Source organism: Pseudorasbora parva, chromosome 23, assembly GCF_024679245.1.
Source record: "Pseudorasbora parva isolate DD20220531a chromosome 23, ASM2467924v1, whole genome shotgun sequence".
In the NCBI taxonomy this organism is placed as follows: Eukaryota; Metazoa; Chordata; class Actinopteri; order Cypriniformes; family Gobionidae; genus Pseudorasbora; species Pseudorasbora parva.
In genome coordinates this window covers 22,772,661-22,793,036 of record NC_090194.1, presented here as the reverse complement: position 1 = coordinate 22,793,036, position 20,376 = coordinate 22,772,661, and the positions used below count along the sequence as shown (strand labels likewise).

The window sequence follows — 20,376 nt, the reverse complement described above, 5'->3', positions numbered from 1 at the left end:
TGGTGCCCAGTTATTATTAAGGAGGATGTGTTGAACTTGTGTGATGCCCTTATCTACCCATGTGCGTAAGTTGAGTGGCTTCTTGTTAACTATAAAATCGGGGTTATTCCAGATCGGGGTGTATTTAGACGGTGCAAGAGGAGTGTTTGTGATTTGATGAAATTTCCACCAGGCTGTCAAAGCTGCGGCTATTGTTGGTGTTTTAAAACAGTGATGCTTTTTGATTGTCTGAATATGGAAAGGTAGTTCTGAAATGTTAATGTCTTTGCAAATTGACTGTTCAACATCTAGCCATGTGCTTTCTGATGGGTTAGGATGAATCCATTTGTATATATTTTGGAGTTGATTGGCCAAAAAATAGTGGTAGAAATGTGGTGCTTCCAGTCCTCCTTGTGTTTTTGGTTTCTGTAGAGTAATCAATTTAATTTGTGGGGTCTTATTTTTCCAATAGAATTTAGTGATGATTGAGTCTAGTGATTTAAACCAAGTGAGGGTGGGTAGTGCAGGAGTCATTGTAAATAAATAGTTTAATTTAGGGAGTATAGTCATTTTGATTACTGATATTCTGCCCATAATGGATAGTGGTAAATTCATCCAGCGGTACAGGTCATCATTTATTGTTTTCAGTAATGGTGTAAAGTTGAGTCCAAACAGCTCTGACAGCCTAGGGGAAATATTAATGCCTAAGTATGTGATATAGTTGGTGCACAAAGGAATAGGTGGTGTCTGGGATGTCACATCCAAGCTGTTGGAATGTAATGAGAGTATAGCAGATTTACTCCAGTTAATCGAGTATTCAGAGATATTTGAGAATGAATCAATGAGTTTAATCGTTTCTTGTAGTGATGATGGAGGATCTTGTAAATATAGCAATATATCATCAGCGTAAAGACTAATTTTGTGGTGCATGTTTATTGTTTGAATTCCTTTAATGTAGCTGTTTTGACGGATAGCTGCTGCTAATGGCTCAATGAAAATGGTAAATAATGAAGGTGAGAGTGGGCATCCTTGTCTAGTCCCCCGTTGTAGTGTGAAGGTGCGTGATGTTAATCCATTAGTGATGACAGTGGCTGAAGGTGATGTATATAGTATTTTGATCCAATTAATGAATGACTCCCCAAAACCAAACCTCTCTAATGTGGAAAACAGGAACTTCCAATTGACCCTATCAAAAGCTTTTTCTGCATCGAGACTAACTATGATGGTTTTGGTTTTTTGAGTTGCTGAATAATGCATTAAGTTAAATAGTCTACGTGTGTTACTGGATGAAAGTCTACCTTTGATGAAACCGGTTTGATCTGGATGGATTATAAATGGTGTGACTTTTTTTATTCTATGCGCTAGTGCAGAGATGCCCAAACTAGGGCCCGCGGGCCAAAGTTGGCCCGTGGTAACCTTTGATTTGGCCCACCGAGGTCCGAGAGAGAGAGAGAGAGAGACTACATTTTGAAATGATAAACGCTTAAACATCATAATAAGCATGCATGTTTATTTTCCGTCAGTGAAACAACTCACTGCAGCCTGTAAAACAATTAAACAATTATCAGTAAATAATGGTAACCCAAAGAGTATAAGAAAATTAATTATTAGTTAAAAAAAGATTTGTAGATAGATTCCTAGCCTTTTCCCCCTTAAAGATGCGTCCTATGCCGGTCTGCGCTTTGAGATGAATGTGGGACATGAGCTGGATAGACACCTTTTCTAATATCTTTGTCTTCATGATGTTGCAAAGCAACACTTGTTGTAAAAGGGCTGAAGAGTGAATTTTATCTTCCACAGGGCCAAGACATTTAGGCTATGTTTGATTATGCACCGCTAGAAAAAGCGAAAGTAAAACCGCTGGGTGCACGTGAACTGCGCTATTCAAATAAACTTGACGCGCCTCAAGTCTAATAACAAGCACAAACATAAAATGTAATAAAATAAAATTTGTCAAAAGGTATTCATCCTACAGTCTTTACCATAGATGTGAATGGGTATAATATACTTAATTATACGCAAACGAAAGGAAGAAGCATTAATATTTTCCTGTGAAAATGAGTGCGACGCGAGTGAAGATTTGAGAAAAGAAACCAGATGTCCATCAAATCGGGTGACCAGAACGCAAAACAGAATTAAAAAGCTGGCAGATCTTAAATTGGGCTCAGCCCACCTCTCTCATCCAGGGCTGCAATGTTACATCTGCGAATTTATTTCCTTTTTAAACAAAGTTTTGTGCTTTTACTCCTGTGGTAATATTCACGTAAAACAGCATTCACATACCAAACACTGGGTTAATGACAAAGATAGAGCTTTAAGTAGAAAATAGTTTTTATGTAAAGAGATAAATTAAAATAAAAAGTGCACAACTCTTCTTAAGTGGAGGGAAGCTACCTTTTTTACCCATCACGTGGAAACTTGTGCGGGTGAGTCCTTATTTGGGTTAATAAAATAATGAAATTATAGTTTTTAAGTAGAAAATAGTATTTATGTAAAGAGATATAATTTACTATACTCTGTATTTTATCTTTTTATAAAAATAAAAATAAACGACGATATCATCGTCCATTGCGATGTTTTACTGTAACCATTGTCAACTGCCAATTTAGGGGATATCGCCCAAACCTATTTGCAAACAGTCTGTTCCTTTTTTTAAAGAGTAAAATATCCGTCAACATTATGAATCTGGATCATTGTGTATTTGACATTGAACCGTATTTTACATTGAACACTTGGGGATTGTTGCCCATTTAATTGGTCATTAAAATGCAACACTTTACAAATAAAACTGCATTAGTTAATCAGATTACATTTGTTTTATATTTATTGTAAACATTATGAAATGAATAAACCCATAGCAACTTTAATGTAGGCCTAATACAGTTTGATTTATGATTTTTTTTAAAATTAGTTTCGGCCCACGTCTCTCAATCAAGTTTGATTTTTGGCCCTTCATAGGAAAAAGTTTGGGCACCCCTGCGCTAGTGCTTTAGTGATGATTTTAATGTCTACATTGATTAGGGAAATCGGACGATAACTTGAAGGTAATGTTGGATCTTTATTTGGTTTAAGAAGGAGTGAAATTGTGGCAGTGTTTATACTATCTGGGAGTTTTGATTTTTGTTTTGATTCAGTTATCATTCAAATGAAGAGTGACGATAAAGTTGACCAAAAGTGTTTGTAGAACTCAGCAGGGAATCCATCAGGGCCTGGTGCTTTATTGTTTGGCATGAGTTTAAGGGCAACGGGAAACGGGAAAAGCCGTACTAAGAGGGAAAATAATTTCATTCTCTGTTTACAAAAAAAAGGAAGGAAAAGGACAAACAGGTAGAATTGGAACAAAAAATTAAACAACTAGAAGACATTAACATCAATAACCCAACAGAAGAAACACAGGATTCATTAAGAAAATATAAACTCAAATTGAATGAATTAATCAATAAACATACACAATTCCTAATTCATAGGCTAAGGCAAGAAAACTTCCATCATAATAACAAATCTGGTAAATTTCTGGCAAATCAAATCAAACAAAATAAAGAAAAAGCTACAATACCAGTGATTAGAGACACAGCAGGGAATTCCACCAACTCACCAGAAGAAATAAATCAAATCTTTCACAATTTTTACAGTAAATTATATTCCTCCGATAAAGACCCAGATCAGAAAGAAATCAACTAATTTCTCAACAATATCAACTTGCCTCAACTCAGTAAAGATCATATAAATACTCTTGAAGCACCCATATCAGAATATGAACTTTTGAATGCCCTTAAACTCACAAACTTAATTCCTATCGACCAGCTCACTTAGAACAGTGCTCGTAGATCAATTCATCGAGACTGCTTTTCGAGATGGTGCCTGTCCGTGAACCCGTAAGGCACTATGTTTACAACGCATCTTCTTATTAAACTGTTTGTACTCTTACAAAGTTCTCAATGCTTTGGTTTGCATGTAGGGACCCTCATTATGCTACCGTGTTAGTGTGAGGCTATTTTGAGCCTTGTTAGTGTTATTAACTAGTGATTTAATTTTACCATCCTGTGTCTACCCTGTGCCCCATAGACAAGCATTATAAGCTAATCTGTTTTTAGAGATAAAACTCTTTACATTCGATTTTCAAGAAAACGCATCCCAGAGAACGATCTACTCGGTAACCATCTGTTAATTACCCCTAGGTTCATTTCTCACCGGAGTTGTCCTTTAAAATGGCAAAAGACATTTATAGCCCATTTCACACAAACTCCGTCTGCAGTGCGTAGCCTATGCGGTGCGTGTTTTTTCTGTACCCATGTTAACGGTTGCGGACTGAAAACACAACATATGTGAAAGGACAACAGGGTGTGCGGCTCCTGCACCGCATACGCACTGCAAAACGCACCGCATACGCACTGCAGGCGGAGTTTTAAGAACGTGCTTAAAGTAATTGAGCCCCGTTACAATGTTCCTTCATGAGCCCATTTCAGCCAGTAATTTCTGCTTTGTACTAAAAAACAAAAGCCCAAATAGAGAACCAATTGGCCAAAGCAACAGCGGTTGCTCTGACAACAGACGGCTGGACGTCAAGGGCTACACAAAGCTACCTGAATGTAACGGCACATTACATTACCGATGAATGGGAGCTGAACAGCCACGTTCTTCAGACACGCCCCTTGAGAGTCACACAAGTCAAGATTTGGCCAAAGGGATGACAGAAGCAGTAGTGTGTGAAAAAAGTGTGGAGAGAGCTATTGTAAAGAGCTAATGTCTATTTCTGTAACTACATAGAAGATGGGTAAAGTATACAGGGAGTGCAGAATTATTAGGCAAATGAGTATTTTGACCACATCATCCTCGTTATGCATGCTGTCTTACTCCAAGCTGTATAGGCTGGAAAGCCTACTAACAATTAAGCATATTAGGTGATGTGCATCTCTGTAATGAGAAGGGGTGTGGTCTAATGACATCAACACCCTATATCAGGTGTGCATAATTATTAGGCAACTTCCTTTCCTTTGGCAAAATGGGCCAAAAGAAGGACTTGACAGGCTCAGAAAAGTCAAAAATAGTGATATATTGCAGAGGGATGCAGCAGTCTTAAAATAGCCAAGCTCCTGAAGGGTGATCATCGAACAATCAAGCGTTTCATTCAAAATAGTTAACAGGGTCGCACGAAGCGTGTGGAAAAACCGAGGTGCAAAATAACTGCCCGTGAACTGAGAAAAGTCAAGCGTGCAGCTGCCAAGATGCCACTTGCCACCAGTTTGGCCATATTTCAGAGCTGCAACATCACTGGAGTGCCCAAAAGCACAAGGTGTGCAATACTCAGAGACATGGCCAAGGTAAGAAAGGCAGAAAGTCAACCACCACTGAACAAGACACACAAGCTGAAACGTCAAGACTGGGCCAAGAAATATCTCAAGACTGATTTTTCTAAGGTTTTATGGACTGATGAAATGAGAGTGAGTCTTGATGGGCCAGATGGATGGGCCCGTGGCTGGATTGGTAAAGGGCAGAGAGCTCCAGTCCGACTCAGACGCCAGCAAGGTGGAGGTGAAGTACTGGTTTGGGCTGGTATCATCAAAGATGAGCTTGTGGGGCCTTTTCGGGTTGAGGATGGAGTCAAGCTCAACTCCCAGTCCTAATGCCAGTTTCTGGAAGACACCTTCTTCAAGCAGTGATACAGGAAGAAATCGGCATCCTTCAAGAAAAACATGATTTTCATGCAGGACAATGCTCCATCACACGCGTCCAAGTACTCCACAGCGTGGCTGGCAAGAAAGGGTATAAAAGAAGAAAATCTAATGATATGGCCTCCTTGTTCACCTGATCTGAACCCCATTGAGAACCTGTGGTCCATCATCAAATGTGCGATTTACAAGGAGGGAAAACAGTACACCTCTGTGAACAGTGTCTGGGAGGCTGTGGTTGCTGCTGCACGCAATGTTGATGGTGAACAGACCAAAACACTGACAGAATTCATGGATGGCAGGCTTTTGAGTGTCCTTGCAAAGAAAGGTGGCTATATTGGTCACTGATTTGTTTTTGTTTGGTTTTTGAATGTCAGAAATGTATATTTGTGAATGTTGAGATGTTATATTGGTTTCACTGGTAAAAATAAATAGTTGAAATGGGTATAAATTTGTTTTTTGTTAAGTTGCCTAATAATTATGCACAGTAATAGTCACCTGCACACACAGATATCCCCCTAAAATAGCTAAAACTAAAAACTAAAACTTCCAAAAATATTCAGCTTTGATATTAATGAGTTTTTTGTGTTCATTGAGAACACGGTTGTTGTTCAATAATAAAATTAATCCTCAAAAATACAACTTGCCTAATAATTCTGCACTCCCTGTAGCTCCATCTTTGTTCAATGTAAAAAAAAAAAAAATTTTAAATAAAAAAAGGTCATTTATCTGCCAATTTTTTTATTTCTGCTGTATCTAACGTAACGAACCAAACCGTGACACCAGTGTATCGTATCGAACTGAACCGTGAATTTTATATTTTATAGAACAGGACAGGACAGGTTGTTCTGTTTATATATATAAACAGAACTCTTTGATTAACTGAGACTTCTTACAGCACTTGCAGGCTGTTGCCCTTGTTTGTTTAGTTGCATCTCTTTTGCAAGTCGCTTTGGGTAAAAGCGTCTGCTAAATGATTAAATGTTAGGGTTGTAACGATACACTTGTGTCACGATTTGATATGCATCTCGATACTGAACTTACGATACAATATGTATCCCGATATTTTAAGGCAAAATCATTTATTTTACTTTTTAATTTGTACTCTTTTATTATTATATATTATTATTTGTGTTTTGTTATCAGGACCCACAAATATTCCCCCATTGCATTATTATACACTATATTCAACATTATGTATAGTTGTTGTATGATTATTAATGTATTGTCACTGAAACTCTAAACTTAAATTTTTTTCCCTCACGCATTATTCAAACTTTTAATGCAGGCAGCATCTCTTCCCATGCCTGCTATACCGTGCTTCTCCCGCTATTAACCCCTTGCCTGTCATCCCCCGATTTGGCAAATGGAGCATTTAGACATGCTCATAGTAAAAAGACAGCTGCTAAGTTATTCTGAATATACAAATAACCAATATATATTTAGAAAGCCAACACTTGAGAGTTTACAGCTGAATACTCGGAATTACTCATACAGTTATTAATATAGAGATATATAGGATAAAACAAAACATAAAAATGTAAATATTTTTCTTCATGTATAAAAATTAGTGGTGGGCGGTTATCGGTGTTAACTTGCTGCGTTAATGTGAGTTTCTTATCGGGCGATAAAAAAATAATGCCGTTAATCTATTCCCAAAGTTGGGTTGGGAGCTGGGTCTATACCAGCATTTTCCAACCAGGGTGCCATCTGACGTGAGCAGGGGTGCAGAGCAGGGGTGCCATGTAAAAAGTGCACCGTGGTTCATTTCACATCTGATGATGCATATTTAATATGGGTTGTAACTTAAAAATATTGCTTTATGTATGTTTCTGTCGATGGACACACGTGCTGGCTTCTCAGTGATACATTACAACAGCGATAATAAAAGAAAAACTTAAACCTACACATGTAAGCAAACAATCAACTACTTCAACTGCGCCTGACATTAGAATTTATTTTTTCTGAGATGATTATTACACTTTACAACAAATAAATAGCTTTTATAAAACCGTATAAGTCCTGGTGGCCGTTGAGAGTTGCTATGGCATCCGTAAACAAATTCCAGCTTTAGAGAGGACTGCGTCGACAACTGATGCGGTAGACAAACTGAAAGCTGTAATGATTGCATAGTGGCACTTCATATCGATTAAGTTTCAAACATAAAGGGGGGGGGGGGGGGGGGTGCAAAGCAGTGACGTCCTCAAGCGCGGAGAAACTCATGGCTATCGGGCTCAGCTAATAGATATATGATCCAGAATCATTAGGAGGCTGAAATAAATTGAACAGGAGAAACAGCAACAGCAGGATGTCTGTCTCTGTGGTATGTACTGTATTTAGAGGCCTGTCAACATTTGTGTCTTTACTCGCAGTTTATGAGGACATGATTCGGTTTTGGACTATTGTATGCGACTAAACCTTAGCAGTAGCAAGCAAAACGGTTTTGCACATCAGACTAGTATGACGTTATACATAGAACAACAATAGAGTCCGTTAGCGCATTTGAATGACGAAGCACGCGATCGTGTCATTTACTGATGTTTACTCACGTGACGATAGCCGACAGCATAGACATTTGAAGCAGTTTTACTCACCGGCTGCTTCCAAAGCAGGACCGAACCTTTATCGCTGGGACCGCTCTGTCAAAAACACACTTCTTTGGTATGATTTGGTATCGTCCTGAAAGCAGCGAACGGTGGAGATCCACTTTTGTGACGCAACTGAAGCGATGTTGTGAAGCTTCCCGTCATTTCTGTGTTCAAATCGGTTCAAATGCAGCGCTGCCTTCCCGGAATGCTGTGCTGAAGCGTTGAAGTCGCTTGATGTCACCCATAGGAATAAAGTGGAGCATCAACTGGATCTGCACCTGAGAGAGTGTTTATGGGCGTGCATTTCCTCTCTCGCTCTAGTCGCGAGCGCGCGCACCCTACCGGGAGAAGAGCCCGTACAGCCCATACAAGGACCTTCCGCTCTATTAACGTCAAGCCGAGCCATACACGAAAAAAAACTCTCCAAAACTAGTGAGAAACCAGAAGGAGTATTTTTACCACAGAAATACTCAACACATCAAACGTCCAACATTAGTTTTTGAAACTTTGTCTATGTTTAGGATGGGAATCTAATCCCCCTTTTAAGTTAACAATTTATTTTTCCATACAGGCTGTGGCCTGAGTCCTGTTTATGACTGTAGACTGTTAATGCATTTGTGATTGAATCTCCGTATATAAATAAACTTATAGCAAGTACCTAATCAGTGTCTGCTAGTTTATTCAAACTAAGTTGTCCTATAACAGACAAATATCATCATCATCATCATCATCCCCCCTCCCCCACCAACGGTTATGTTAAGAACCGTCACATTTGACTCGCCATCACCAAACCTGAAACCGGCACATCCCTACAGCCATTATTCAAATACATTATAACATGTATGCCTGCCTAAATGGCCCATTAACAGTGCAGTATTTCATTTAGTAAGCTACAATAATCTAGAGTCTTTCTAAAAGAAAAGAAAGAAAAACTAAACTAAAAGCACATTATGTGAATTATTGTAACCAGTTGAATGTGCTAGTTGACATATTAAACTTTCCTCGTATACGGTCGGCAAAACTAAGAACACATTTTCCAGAGTCGTGGTCAAAGCTAATTCGAAAGACCAGCGTTCACCAGTATCTGTGTTTACTAGTAGGCCCGACCAGAGTTTGGCTTTTATAGCTCAGAAGTGTATTGAGAGTTGCTAGACGGCACACGCGGCAGATTAGATTTGCTGCCGCTAGGGTGCGTCTAGATTTCTAGGCTACCCCAGTCATCCTCTCCTTAATACAGTGCAGTTGCCCTGTCCCATGTGCAGAAAAACACCACCAAAGCATGAATGGGTGAATGTGAGGCAAAAATGTAAAGCGCTTTGGATGGCCATAGGGTCTGTCAAAAGCGCTATATAAATGCAGTCCATTTACCATTACCAACAGTTACCTTGGAACCGGTGGTCCCAGCTCTTTTCATGTCATTGACCGTGTAGTTCTGGGCTGATTTCTCACCTTTCTTAGGATCACTGAGACACCACGAGGTAAGATCTTGCATGGATCCCCAGTCGGAGGGAGATTTACAGTCATGTTTAGCTCATTCCTAGGGGTGTAACGGTTCACAAAATTCACGGTTCGGTTCGATACGATACACTGGTGTCACGGTTCGGTTCGGTACGGGTCGGTATGTTTTAGATACAACAAAAAGAAAAAATTTGCAGAAATTACCTTTTTTTAATATTTTTTTATTAAAACTAACAAAGTATGATTTTTTTTTGTATGATTTTACCCATCTTCTATGTAGTTACAGGAATAAGACATTAGCTCTTTACATTAGCGTGTGCGGTGCGTGTTGCGTTGCGTGTGCGTTGCAGGAGCCCCACACCCTGTAGTGCTTTACATATGCTGCGTTTGCAGTCCGCAACTGATCCGCTGTTGCATACCACAAACACAGCATTTATTCATTATTTTTTATTTAAAATCCAAAAGTTTTTACTGAACATGCCTCGTCAGAATTCCAATTCTCTTTGTTTACTCTTTAATAGAAGTAAGGTTACGTAGCCTACTACATTTAAACAACATTTTATTAGATTCATTTATTCATATTTATATACTTTAGATTTAGCTCACACAAGTGGCAAAACATTTAAACATAGTTTATAGCCTTAAATCACAAACATTTTAAATTAGAAACTTACAATAGTCTATTCAAAAACAGCCGACTCTCGTCTTTTCTTTCGTTTTTACACCCTTTTAAAAGAAATCCTGCAGGTCAAAAAGAACTTTGCTTTTCACCTCCAAGAAAGTATACGAGTGCTCTCCATTATGGCACTTTTTTTTTAACCTAAATGCCAGGTAAGGTGTCGTTTTGTTGCTTTACTTGAGAAAAAAAAAGCCACGTGTTGACTTTGAAACAAGAGTATATTTTAAATGATATGCATCTGTGGTGAAATTACTAGATTTTCGCGTCAGTACATGTTTATTTTAATGCGAACAATGTTCTGTCGCTTTAATGCAGCAACGCAGCGCAGCAAAAAATAGACTCGGTACGCAAACGATCCGTGCACTGCTGCAGACGCACCGCTCCTGGAACGGACTGACGGACAGCACCCGCGTGCAGTTTGAAAGCTGTGATCCGTTAACATGGGTACGGAAAAAAATACGCACCGCACACGCACTGCAGACGGAGTATGTGTGTGAAACGGGCGTTAGGTCTCATATCCGCGGCTATAACGTTAAATGGACCACTCGCCGTGGTGATGTCTTTTGCCATTTGAATAAGTTGGAAATGTCTGTCTAAATGCTGCGGGGATAGTTTGTGGGATAGTTTGTGGCTGTTTCTCCTTTTTATCGTCTTGTTGTCGGCGTAAAGACAACAAGATCGTCTTGTTGTCGGCTTTGATTGACATGACATGAATTATTCCCGCTGCTGTACCATCAGTAAATCCGACAAACCGTTGTTTTTTAATCCATCACTCTTGCCAACACCATCATAGCTTACCAAGAATCCAAAGTTCACCCAAACACCAGACCCGTTGGTTATTGGAGGATCTTCTATTTCTGGTCTGTTAAACGCAATAACCATTTTGCCACGAGCATTCAGCGTGTAGCCTACTGAGTAAGCGAGCACCTGACTGAGCAGCCTAAAACATATTTGGTGTTTTTTTTTTTCTTTCACTTCGGCGGTGTCAGGGGCATTGGCTGTTATGTCGTTTTGGTTATTGGGCTACCTTGTTGAACGCATATTATTATATTTCACACACTTTTTTATTTTCCAAATCTAATTAATTAGTCCAAGAACCGTTCGGTACATAATGCGTACCGCGTACCGAACCGAAAGCCTCGTACCGAACGGTTCAATACGAATACGCGTATCGTTACACCCCTACTCATTCCATTTTCTAATGATTTCTCCAACAGTGGACCTTTTTTCACCAAGCTGCTTGGCAATTTCCCCGTAGCCCTTTCCAGCCTTTTGGAGGCATACAATTTTGTCTCTAATGTCTTTGGACAGCTCTTTGGTCTTGGCAATGTTAGTAGTTGGATTCTTACTGACTGTATGGGGTGGACAGGTGTCTTTATGCAGCTAACGACCTCAAACAGGTGCATCTAGTTTAGGGAAAACTCACAGTGGACATGAACCTATGATGACAATTTCAGACCCCTCCATGATTTCCAAGTGGGAGAATTTGCAAAATAGCACGGTGTTCAAATACTTATTTTCCTCACTGCATGTTACTTATGTGTCTACTCAGAAAGACTTGTAAGCACCAGCCCTTTTATTTGGTGTATGTCAAAATGCCCCATTTGCCAAAATGGGAACACTTTAGCAAATCACAGGATAAATGGGGGATAAACAATCAATAAAACAACAATTTCGATGATAACTATCGAGTAATTTTAAAAGCGATTTGACCAGCTAGGGATGCTAAGGATTATCCGATATGTTTTATATTTAAAAAAAAACACGTGGTACTGAATTTCGACCCCCTGCCAAATTATTACCCCCCTCGTTAAAGTCACTACCTGATTGTGTTTATCCCGAATAGTAGCAGGGCCCGCTTTTCTGGATCGCTGGCACCATTTGATGTGATCGTCGGCTTGATCGGGATGCAAATTAATAAGCTTGTGGTCATTATGCAGGTCATTAATAAATGCATACAAGGTTTACATAACAGTCAGTTATGTCTCAAGGCAAAATGTAAAATCGGCAAGTATTAGATTTGTGTAGGTGACAGCAGTGCAGCCATTCTGCTGTTTGTCCTTAAAGGGACAGATCACATCAAAATGAAAAACTGATAAATAATAACTTATCTTACTGATAAAAAGTCATTATTTATTTACTCTAATGTTGTTCCAAACCTGTATTAATTTCTTCTGTTGAACACGATGAATGTTACATGTTAACCAAACAGTTGATGGTAGTGATAACTTCCAATGATTTTTTTCCTATACAATGGAAGTCAATGAGGACCAGCAACTGTTTGGTTAACAACATTCTTCAAAATATATTTTATGGTCAACAGAAGAAAGAACTTTATTCCGGTTTAAAGAACTTGAGCGCGAGTAATCAATAACAGTCATCATTTTTGATTTAACCATCCTTTCAATGTTAATAAAACAACATAAGACAAAGAGAAAATCACTCATTGCTGAAAAAGAATCAATGTATATTTTATCATGATGCCTATGTAGTGTTTTATTTTTACATTTAGCCATTCAATTTCATATTGAATGCTGCTGTACAGCTCTAAGCTGTTGCCTAAAGCCCCATTCACACGGGACTAGTATTACCTCTGGTGATTTGTAATAATTGCAGAGAATTTCTGTGATTTTAATCCTGTGCGAATCGCCCATGTCTGTAATTTGTAAAGTAAAACTGGTCTGAGCTTAGTTCATGGCGTCTGTTCGCTAACTGAACAAAATTATGTTTATTTATTACTATAAAATAATCAAGACGATATCGATGCCTGTTTATGATTTCATACAGCTATATCTATAACGAAGTCTTGTAATCATATCTGGGAGAAGTCAGTAAATTCGAGTAAAATCACAGACTTTGCTTATCCCGTGCAAATGCACCACGCAAAACTCAGATGTGGGGGAGTAATTTCTCAATCACAGAGGTCCCTAGATAATACTAATCCCGTGCAAATAGGGCTTAAGAATATATTAACAAAAACACTGATGTGTTGCCATCAGAACCGAACACCGCGGTTAAAAACCGAGGTATGTATGAACTGTGGACTAACAGCATTGTTGCAACTCTAGTGTATATGTTGGAACGCATGTTGGAACTTTTTGGGAAAAGTTCTCCTCTGCAAATAAGAAAAATCCACCTAATTATTAGTGAATGAGACCCATAAATCTTTACAGAACTTACGGTCCCAGGGTTCACCGATGCGTATCTGCTTGTATGCTTTAGCGATTCTTTCCACCACCTTGTCATGTACACTTTCATGCAGCATCTAAATCAGCAGGAAAACAGATGAATAACAATTAGACAGATGGATGCAAAAAGGAGAAACTAGTAAAAAAAAAAAACAAGACTTTTGGTTAAACTAGTGCTTATCTTTAGCACACTACACTAACCAGTCGTCTGGTAGTAGTGCATCGCTGGCCAGCCGTTCCCACAGAGGCGAAGACAGCAGAAGGCACAACCAGATTAAGATCAGCATCCTCAAACACTGGGGGGGGGGGGGGGGGGGGGACATTATGCAATGACTTTTTGGATTACATAAACAAGGAAAGACTTCTTTAAATTAAACAAAGAGATACCAAATTCTCTTCTATTAGAAAATGTAAACATTAATTTATATTAGTTGGAAAGTCTATTTGATGTAACGTAACTGACGTGGGATGATGACATGCTTTATATAGCCAATAAGCTTTGGTAACTGTGATCAGCTCTATGACAGGCCCTCAATTTGCCCAGGTTTGAGTGATATAATGTAATTTACCTCACAGGACTTGTACAGTCTGCTAAATATAATGAAGTGAATAAAAGACTAGTAAGTAAAAATAAAAAATAATAATAAAAAAATAAAAAATAAAAAAAATCACATTTTACACTGAAATAATGTCCAACTTTCCAAATTTCCAAGGCCGATTCACAACAAAAACAATAAAGACAACCATAAATATAACTCTGTTAGTGTCTCAATATTTTTATTGTTCATTTGCTGAAAAAATAAAAATAAATATGAAAGTGATTCCAGCAAAATTGTAGTTATAGTTGTGTTGTGGACTTAAAGTTACAATTATTGTCCTGGGTGTGAGCGGCCTTTTGACAACTTTCAAACAATTTTCAACGAATTAAATGCAACAAACCTATGATGGCGTTATTTCCTCCCAACTCCAGCAGCTGACGACCTGTACAAAATCAAAATATTCACTTTAAAACCATAAGTCAATTCAGGAACCAGCAACACGATTCTGGATAAATTGAGAAGAAAATCCCAATTTTTTTTCTTTTCCAAAAAGTGATTATGACGATTCTGAGCAGAAAACCAAACAAAACGTAGTTTACTAGAGGTTTAGACAAAATATAAATTGCTGCAGTCTATTTAAAAAGAATTTTTTAAAAAATGGTTTAAGTGAATGATTCATAAATCCTTCACTTGTTTCATTACTGGATGAATCTGCATTTTTGATCAAATCTCTAGAATGAATGATTCAATTACAAATACAATTTAACCTCTTGTCACCAACTTTTGATGTAACAAACTAATTATATAATAATCGTTATTTTATATTTAATTATTTATAATGAAAAGAAAGGTGAACAAAGACAGAGTCACTTTTCAGGTTTCATCTTGAACAGTTGTTGCAGAATGCGAACATCCCTTCCTCTTTATTACTACGATAAAGAACAAAAACATGAATTACACCTACATGTCACCAAACGCATCAGCTTAGACTTCTCATGTTAGTTTTCATTTTATTCTGAAAACTTAAGAGAGTTACTTCAGCGATTAGCATATGGCTTTGTATCAGTAGAAACCCTGGAGTACATCCAAATGATTGTGCTTTTTTATTTATTTTTTATTTTTTATTTTTGAGTATATTCAAGAGATTTATGCAGTCTATTTCTGGAAAAATTCCTCCTAGACACAAATTGACGATATTTGCATCATAGGAGGAATGTTTGGCCAAATGCTAAAGACTACAGGCACTCATTTAAACTAGGGATGCACCGAATCCAGATTTTTGAGGTTCGGCCGAATACCGAATCCACTGGTTAAGATTCTGCCGAATCCGAAACCGAATACCGAATCCAATTCCCATCCTCAGTCCATTATCACAGTAAAGACATTAATGACATAAATAACATCCACAGCAGTGTATTTTTAATTTAATTTTAATTTTAAAAAAAGGCAACATTATGCCAGGATGACTGTGCCGTATTGCTGTCTGAAGATTCCTTCTTGCACAAAAAAAACGGATAAGGCCATCCTTAAAAATATTCTTGTTTGCCGTAACCCGATCAACCCTGTCGATTTAGGGCCGACTCATTTTTTATTTTATTTTTTCCTTTTAGTCCGACCGACTTAACGGTTGTAAATTTGCTTTAAGACCGACCAATTTATTTTTTTACTCTTCAAACAACTAATACAAAAGTAATAAAATAATATGAATTATATTTTAGTAAGTATTATAAATATATAAATTGCCTAGGCCCACATACAAAGAAAGGCTACGTTCTTTCTTTTATAGAAAAACCTGTCACGTCATCTATGTTTACACTATGGTTAACGGATGTCACACATGGCCAGTGCGTTCGTTTGGTTTCGGCTCATACTCTCATTCACTGTAACGTTAGACTACAAAATTAGAACATTTTCCAAGGGTGCCATGACTGAAAAAAGGTACCTACCTCCGCAGCGGTACCTACCAGTCTGGCCTGAAATAGTCCCAATATAAATACTTATTATAACGGTACCATAATGATTCAGGGTAAGACAAAAACACGGTTTGGAAAATGGATTCATGTTTTACATTCTCATTATATAATTTTTGTAAATCTTGAACACAAAAAAAGTTACGGACAGCAGCTTACAACTTGCAAAGGCATGAACTGAAACGCACCAGACTGAACTCGCGTTTTGAATGTATGCCGCGAGTGTAGTCGCGATTACCTCAGCTCTCATTATGAGCTCATTTAGCTTATTTATCTCACTCCTGCAGTTAGTGCTCAGTGCTGTGATACTCGCACGGTGACCCATTCATTATATTGACCAGACACGTTCAGTTTTTAATTGTATTGTCTTCACCAACTCAGTCACAGTAATCAAGTAGGTGGCTTTGGGAATGGCCTCACAGGGCAGCGAAGCATTCTGGGAATTGTAGTCTTTCATCCCCATGAGACAAAAATACATTTTCTGTCTTTTCTCAGTCTAGAAGGCACCAAATTCAAAAATAATTTCACATTTCTACTACATTGATGTTTAAGTTTAAATACAGATTTATCTTCCCAGCGCTCTGCTGCCACACTGGTATGCACTTGCACCAAGTGGACAGGGGAAGGACTTAGTTACAATATTTCACCCTCAGTGTAATCTATCAAAATGATGGACTGCCTTCAGATATTTCTATCACTGCTAAACAAATTCTGCCAATTGTTAAAGGGTTAGTTCACCCAAAAACGAAATTTATGTCATTAATGATGTTTATGTCACTAATGTCGTTCTTCACCCGTAAGACCTCCGTTCATCCTCGGAACACAGTTTAAGATATTTTATATTTTAGTCCCAGAGCATATGCAGTCTATGTGCATTTTACTGTCCATGTCCAGAAAGCTAATAAAAACATCATCAAAGTAGTCAATGTGTGAATTCAGTTGATTGATTAGAATCTCTTGAAGCATCGAAAACAGATTTTGGTCCAAAAATATCAAAAACTATGACTTTATACAGCATTGTCTTCTCTTCCGTGTTCCTCAAAAAAAGATTCAAATGGTTCATGAATCAGTGAATCAATCAATGATTCGGATCACCAATGTCACATGATGTCAGCAGTTCGGATCGTGTGTCAAACTGCCATACTGCTGAAATCACGTGACATTGCCGAGCCGAATCATCTGGGACTAAAATATTAAATATCTTAAACTGTGTTCCGAAGATGAACGAAGGTCTTATAGGTGAGGAATGACATTACGGTGAGTCATTAATGACATAAATTTCATTTTTGGGTGAACTAACCCTTTAACATAACCTCTGATAGGGACACATTTTTTAAATTAAGATTAATCCCAATCAACTTGAATTTACCCTATATGACAACTGCCCAATCTCCAGACCTTAATCCAATTGAGAACTTGTGGGGTGATATCAAAAATGCTGTTTCTGAAGCAAAACCAAGAAATGTGAATGAATTGTGGAATGTTGTTAAAGAATCATGGAGTGGAATAACAGCTGAGAGGTGCCACAAGTTGGTTGACTCCATGCCACACAGATGTCAAGCAGTTCTAAAAAACTGTGGTCATACAACTAAATATTAGTTTAGTGATTCACAGGATTGCTAAATCCCAGAAAAAAATGTTTGTACAAAATAGTTTTGAGTTTGTACAGTCAAAGGTAGACACTGCTATTTTTTTGAACACACCCCTTTCAACTAATTGCCCAATTGCACAGCCTTAAGAGCGTGCATATCATGGATGCTGTTTTTTTTTTTTTTTTGACAATCTACTGAACCTACTGGTAACTTGTTTGCCACGTAGCAATAAAAAATATACTAAAAACCTTGATTATTCTGGTTAGTCACATTGTACTGCTATTATTTTGAACAAGACTGTAAATTGATACTGAATCAAGATCGAAAGCATCATGCATCATGCACTGAATCTCTTAACAAATTATACTCCATCACGTCTATTGCAGTCTCAAAATTCTGGCCAGTTGACAATACCTAGAATATCAAAATCAACTTGCAGGCAATCAATCCTTTTTCTATTGGCACTTAAACTCTGGAACAGTCTTCCTAGCATTGTTTGGGAAGCAGACACACTCTAGACTTTAAATCTAGACTAAAACACATCTCTTTACTATTGCATACACATACCATTTTTTAACTTACAGTATCTTATTCAAATCAATTGACTGATTGTTAAGCTGCATTAAATTTATGGATCCTAAATAAACCCGTTTCCAGAGTGATGACTTTGATCCTTCAAATATTCATATTTTTGTGTAAGGGACACGTCATCCTCAATAAACCTGTCTCTTATGTGATACCTCAAACTTTTGAATATTCCGATTTAATATGATTTCTGATCTGTAAGGTTGCCAGAATAATAATCATACACTGTTTTTTAATAGGCCAGAGGAGTACTGGCACCATAACTGAGCCTGGTTTTTCTTAAGGTTTATTTTTTTCCATAATGTTCTGATGGAGTTTTGGTTCCTTGCCACTGTCGCCTTTGGCTTGCTCAGTTGGGGACACAAACATTTTGAATAATTATTCAAATAAAATTAATTACTAAATTAATTGTATCAACTATATCACTGATCTGCCCACATTGTTGCTATATGATAAATTGAATGAGCTGATAACAATTTTCTCCAGAGCAACTGTCCAGTCGAATCAAATTTTTCCTGTTTAACACTGTGAAGCTACTTTGAAACAATCGTCATTGTAAAAGCGCTATATAAATAAAGATTACTTGACACTCTGATGATGGCGCAGTAACTAACGATACGTCCAGTGATAACAGTCACTGTGTCCATTAGATTGGGGAAATTTTCCCGGTAATGAGACCAAAAATATTAAGACCCATCGAACCTGAATTTAAGAAATTAAGACTTTAAAGCCTTTTTTAAATGTCCCGTTCTTCACGTGTTTTCGAAGCTTTGATTATGTTTACAGTGTGCAATATAACATGAGTTCATGTTTCGTGTGTAAAAAAACAGTATTTTTCACACAATTTACTTATCTGTCCACAGCTGTTTTCTCAGTCCTAAAAACGGCCTGATGATTTCCTTGTTTTATGAAGTCCCTCCTTCAGAAACACGTAACGAGTTCAGGTTGGGCCAGCTGTCCAATCACAGTGTTGTGATTGGACAGCAGCTTAGCGCACTTTGCCCGGAAAGGTCCCGCCTCTTACCATAACGGGGAGATGCAAGCGCTGAATGCGCGCTCTTCTCCACGTGGGAGAGCAATAAGACCATGCCCCCTATTTTGCGTGTTCTTGTGGGCGGAGGGTTAGTCAACAAACGGTTCTAGTGACATCATTCCTGAAGGAAGTGCAGGGGTGTAGTCCAAACCGGCCTTTCGCTGTAGGCTTTGAAAGGCAACTTTTGTTAAATAAAATATCTCGCTTGGCATTGAACTTTGAGCTTTATAATTTTACAGGTATTATTTATGCTCTAACAGCAACATTTCACACCAACTAAAGTTTGAAAGATGGAATCGCAAAGAACGGGACCTTTAAGGAAAACCTTATTTAAGACATTTTAAGGACCCACGGACCCTTGATTATATTAACGCACAAACAAACAAGGTATGTGCACTCAATCACTAGACGTTTAATGTACAAGCACATTTCAGTACATTTGTGTCGTGTCCACACACACTGGATAATGTTTGATTTGTCATGTGTATGTTGCTTTGTTTAAGGCGGGCATACACTGTGCGAATTCGGACACTCAGGAGGTCATGAGATATTGCAGAGTCAGTTAATTTGATCATCACATCAAATCAGCTGGTACACGACTCGACTGTTTGCAACACGAGCCGACCACGATCACACAAGCTTCTGTGTGTACGCTGTATGGTTGCAGCCACTGAACTATAGCCTAATAATACTCATAGATCAGGTATTTGCTCTGTACAAATACTATACACTGTGAATTCAGATTTTTTTTTCTGTAATGTTTTTCATTGATGCTTTGGTATGCACAAATGTATTATATAATAGAATTATACAGACTTCTAATCATTTGGTTATTTTATGTCCTTTTGGAGTCTCCAAGAGTCTTTGAAGCTTTGAATTGATTCAATCTGATTGTTTACTTTGTATTATGTTTAACACAATTTTTTCATCATTTGCTATATTCATCAAAACAAATAAATGAATGAAGCAGGTGAAATTGTGTCACACAGTTAGATGATCTTGGGATCTGAGTTTATCATATTGAATAAAACTTGTTCCCTGCCAACTTTAATGGGCAACAGAATATTTTGTTTTATATAAAAAATAAAAAAATAAA

The 20,376-nt window shown here is 37.8% G+C and overlaps 1 protein-coding gene across 1 annotated transcript in view; it reads right to left on the bottom strand.

Moving 5' to 3' along the window:
• The window catches only part of aldh7a1 (aldehyde dehydrogenase 7 family, member A1), a 100,885-nt gene that overhangs the window by 35,484 nt on the left and 45,025 nt on the right, over positions 1–20,376 (bottom strand). Inside the window, exons 10-12 of the mRNA XM_067432737.1 lie at positions 14,501–14,542; positions 13,763–13,857; positions 13,554–13,638 (exon numbers count right to left, since the gene is read on the bottom strand). Of these exons, the coding sequence (XP_067288838.1) occupies positions 13,554–13,638; positions 13,763–13,857; positions 14,501–14,542 (222 nt within the window). The remainder of the gene's footprint in view (positions 1–13,553; positions 13,639–13,762; positions 13,858–14,500; positions 14,543–20,376) is intronic.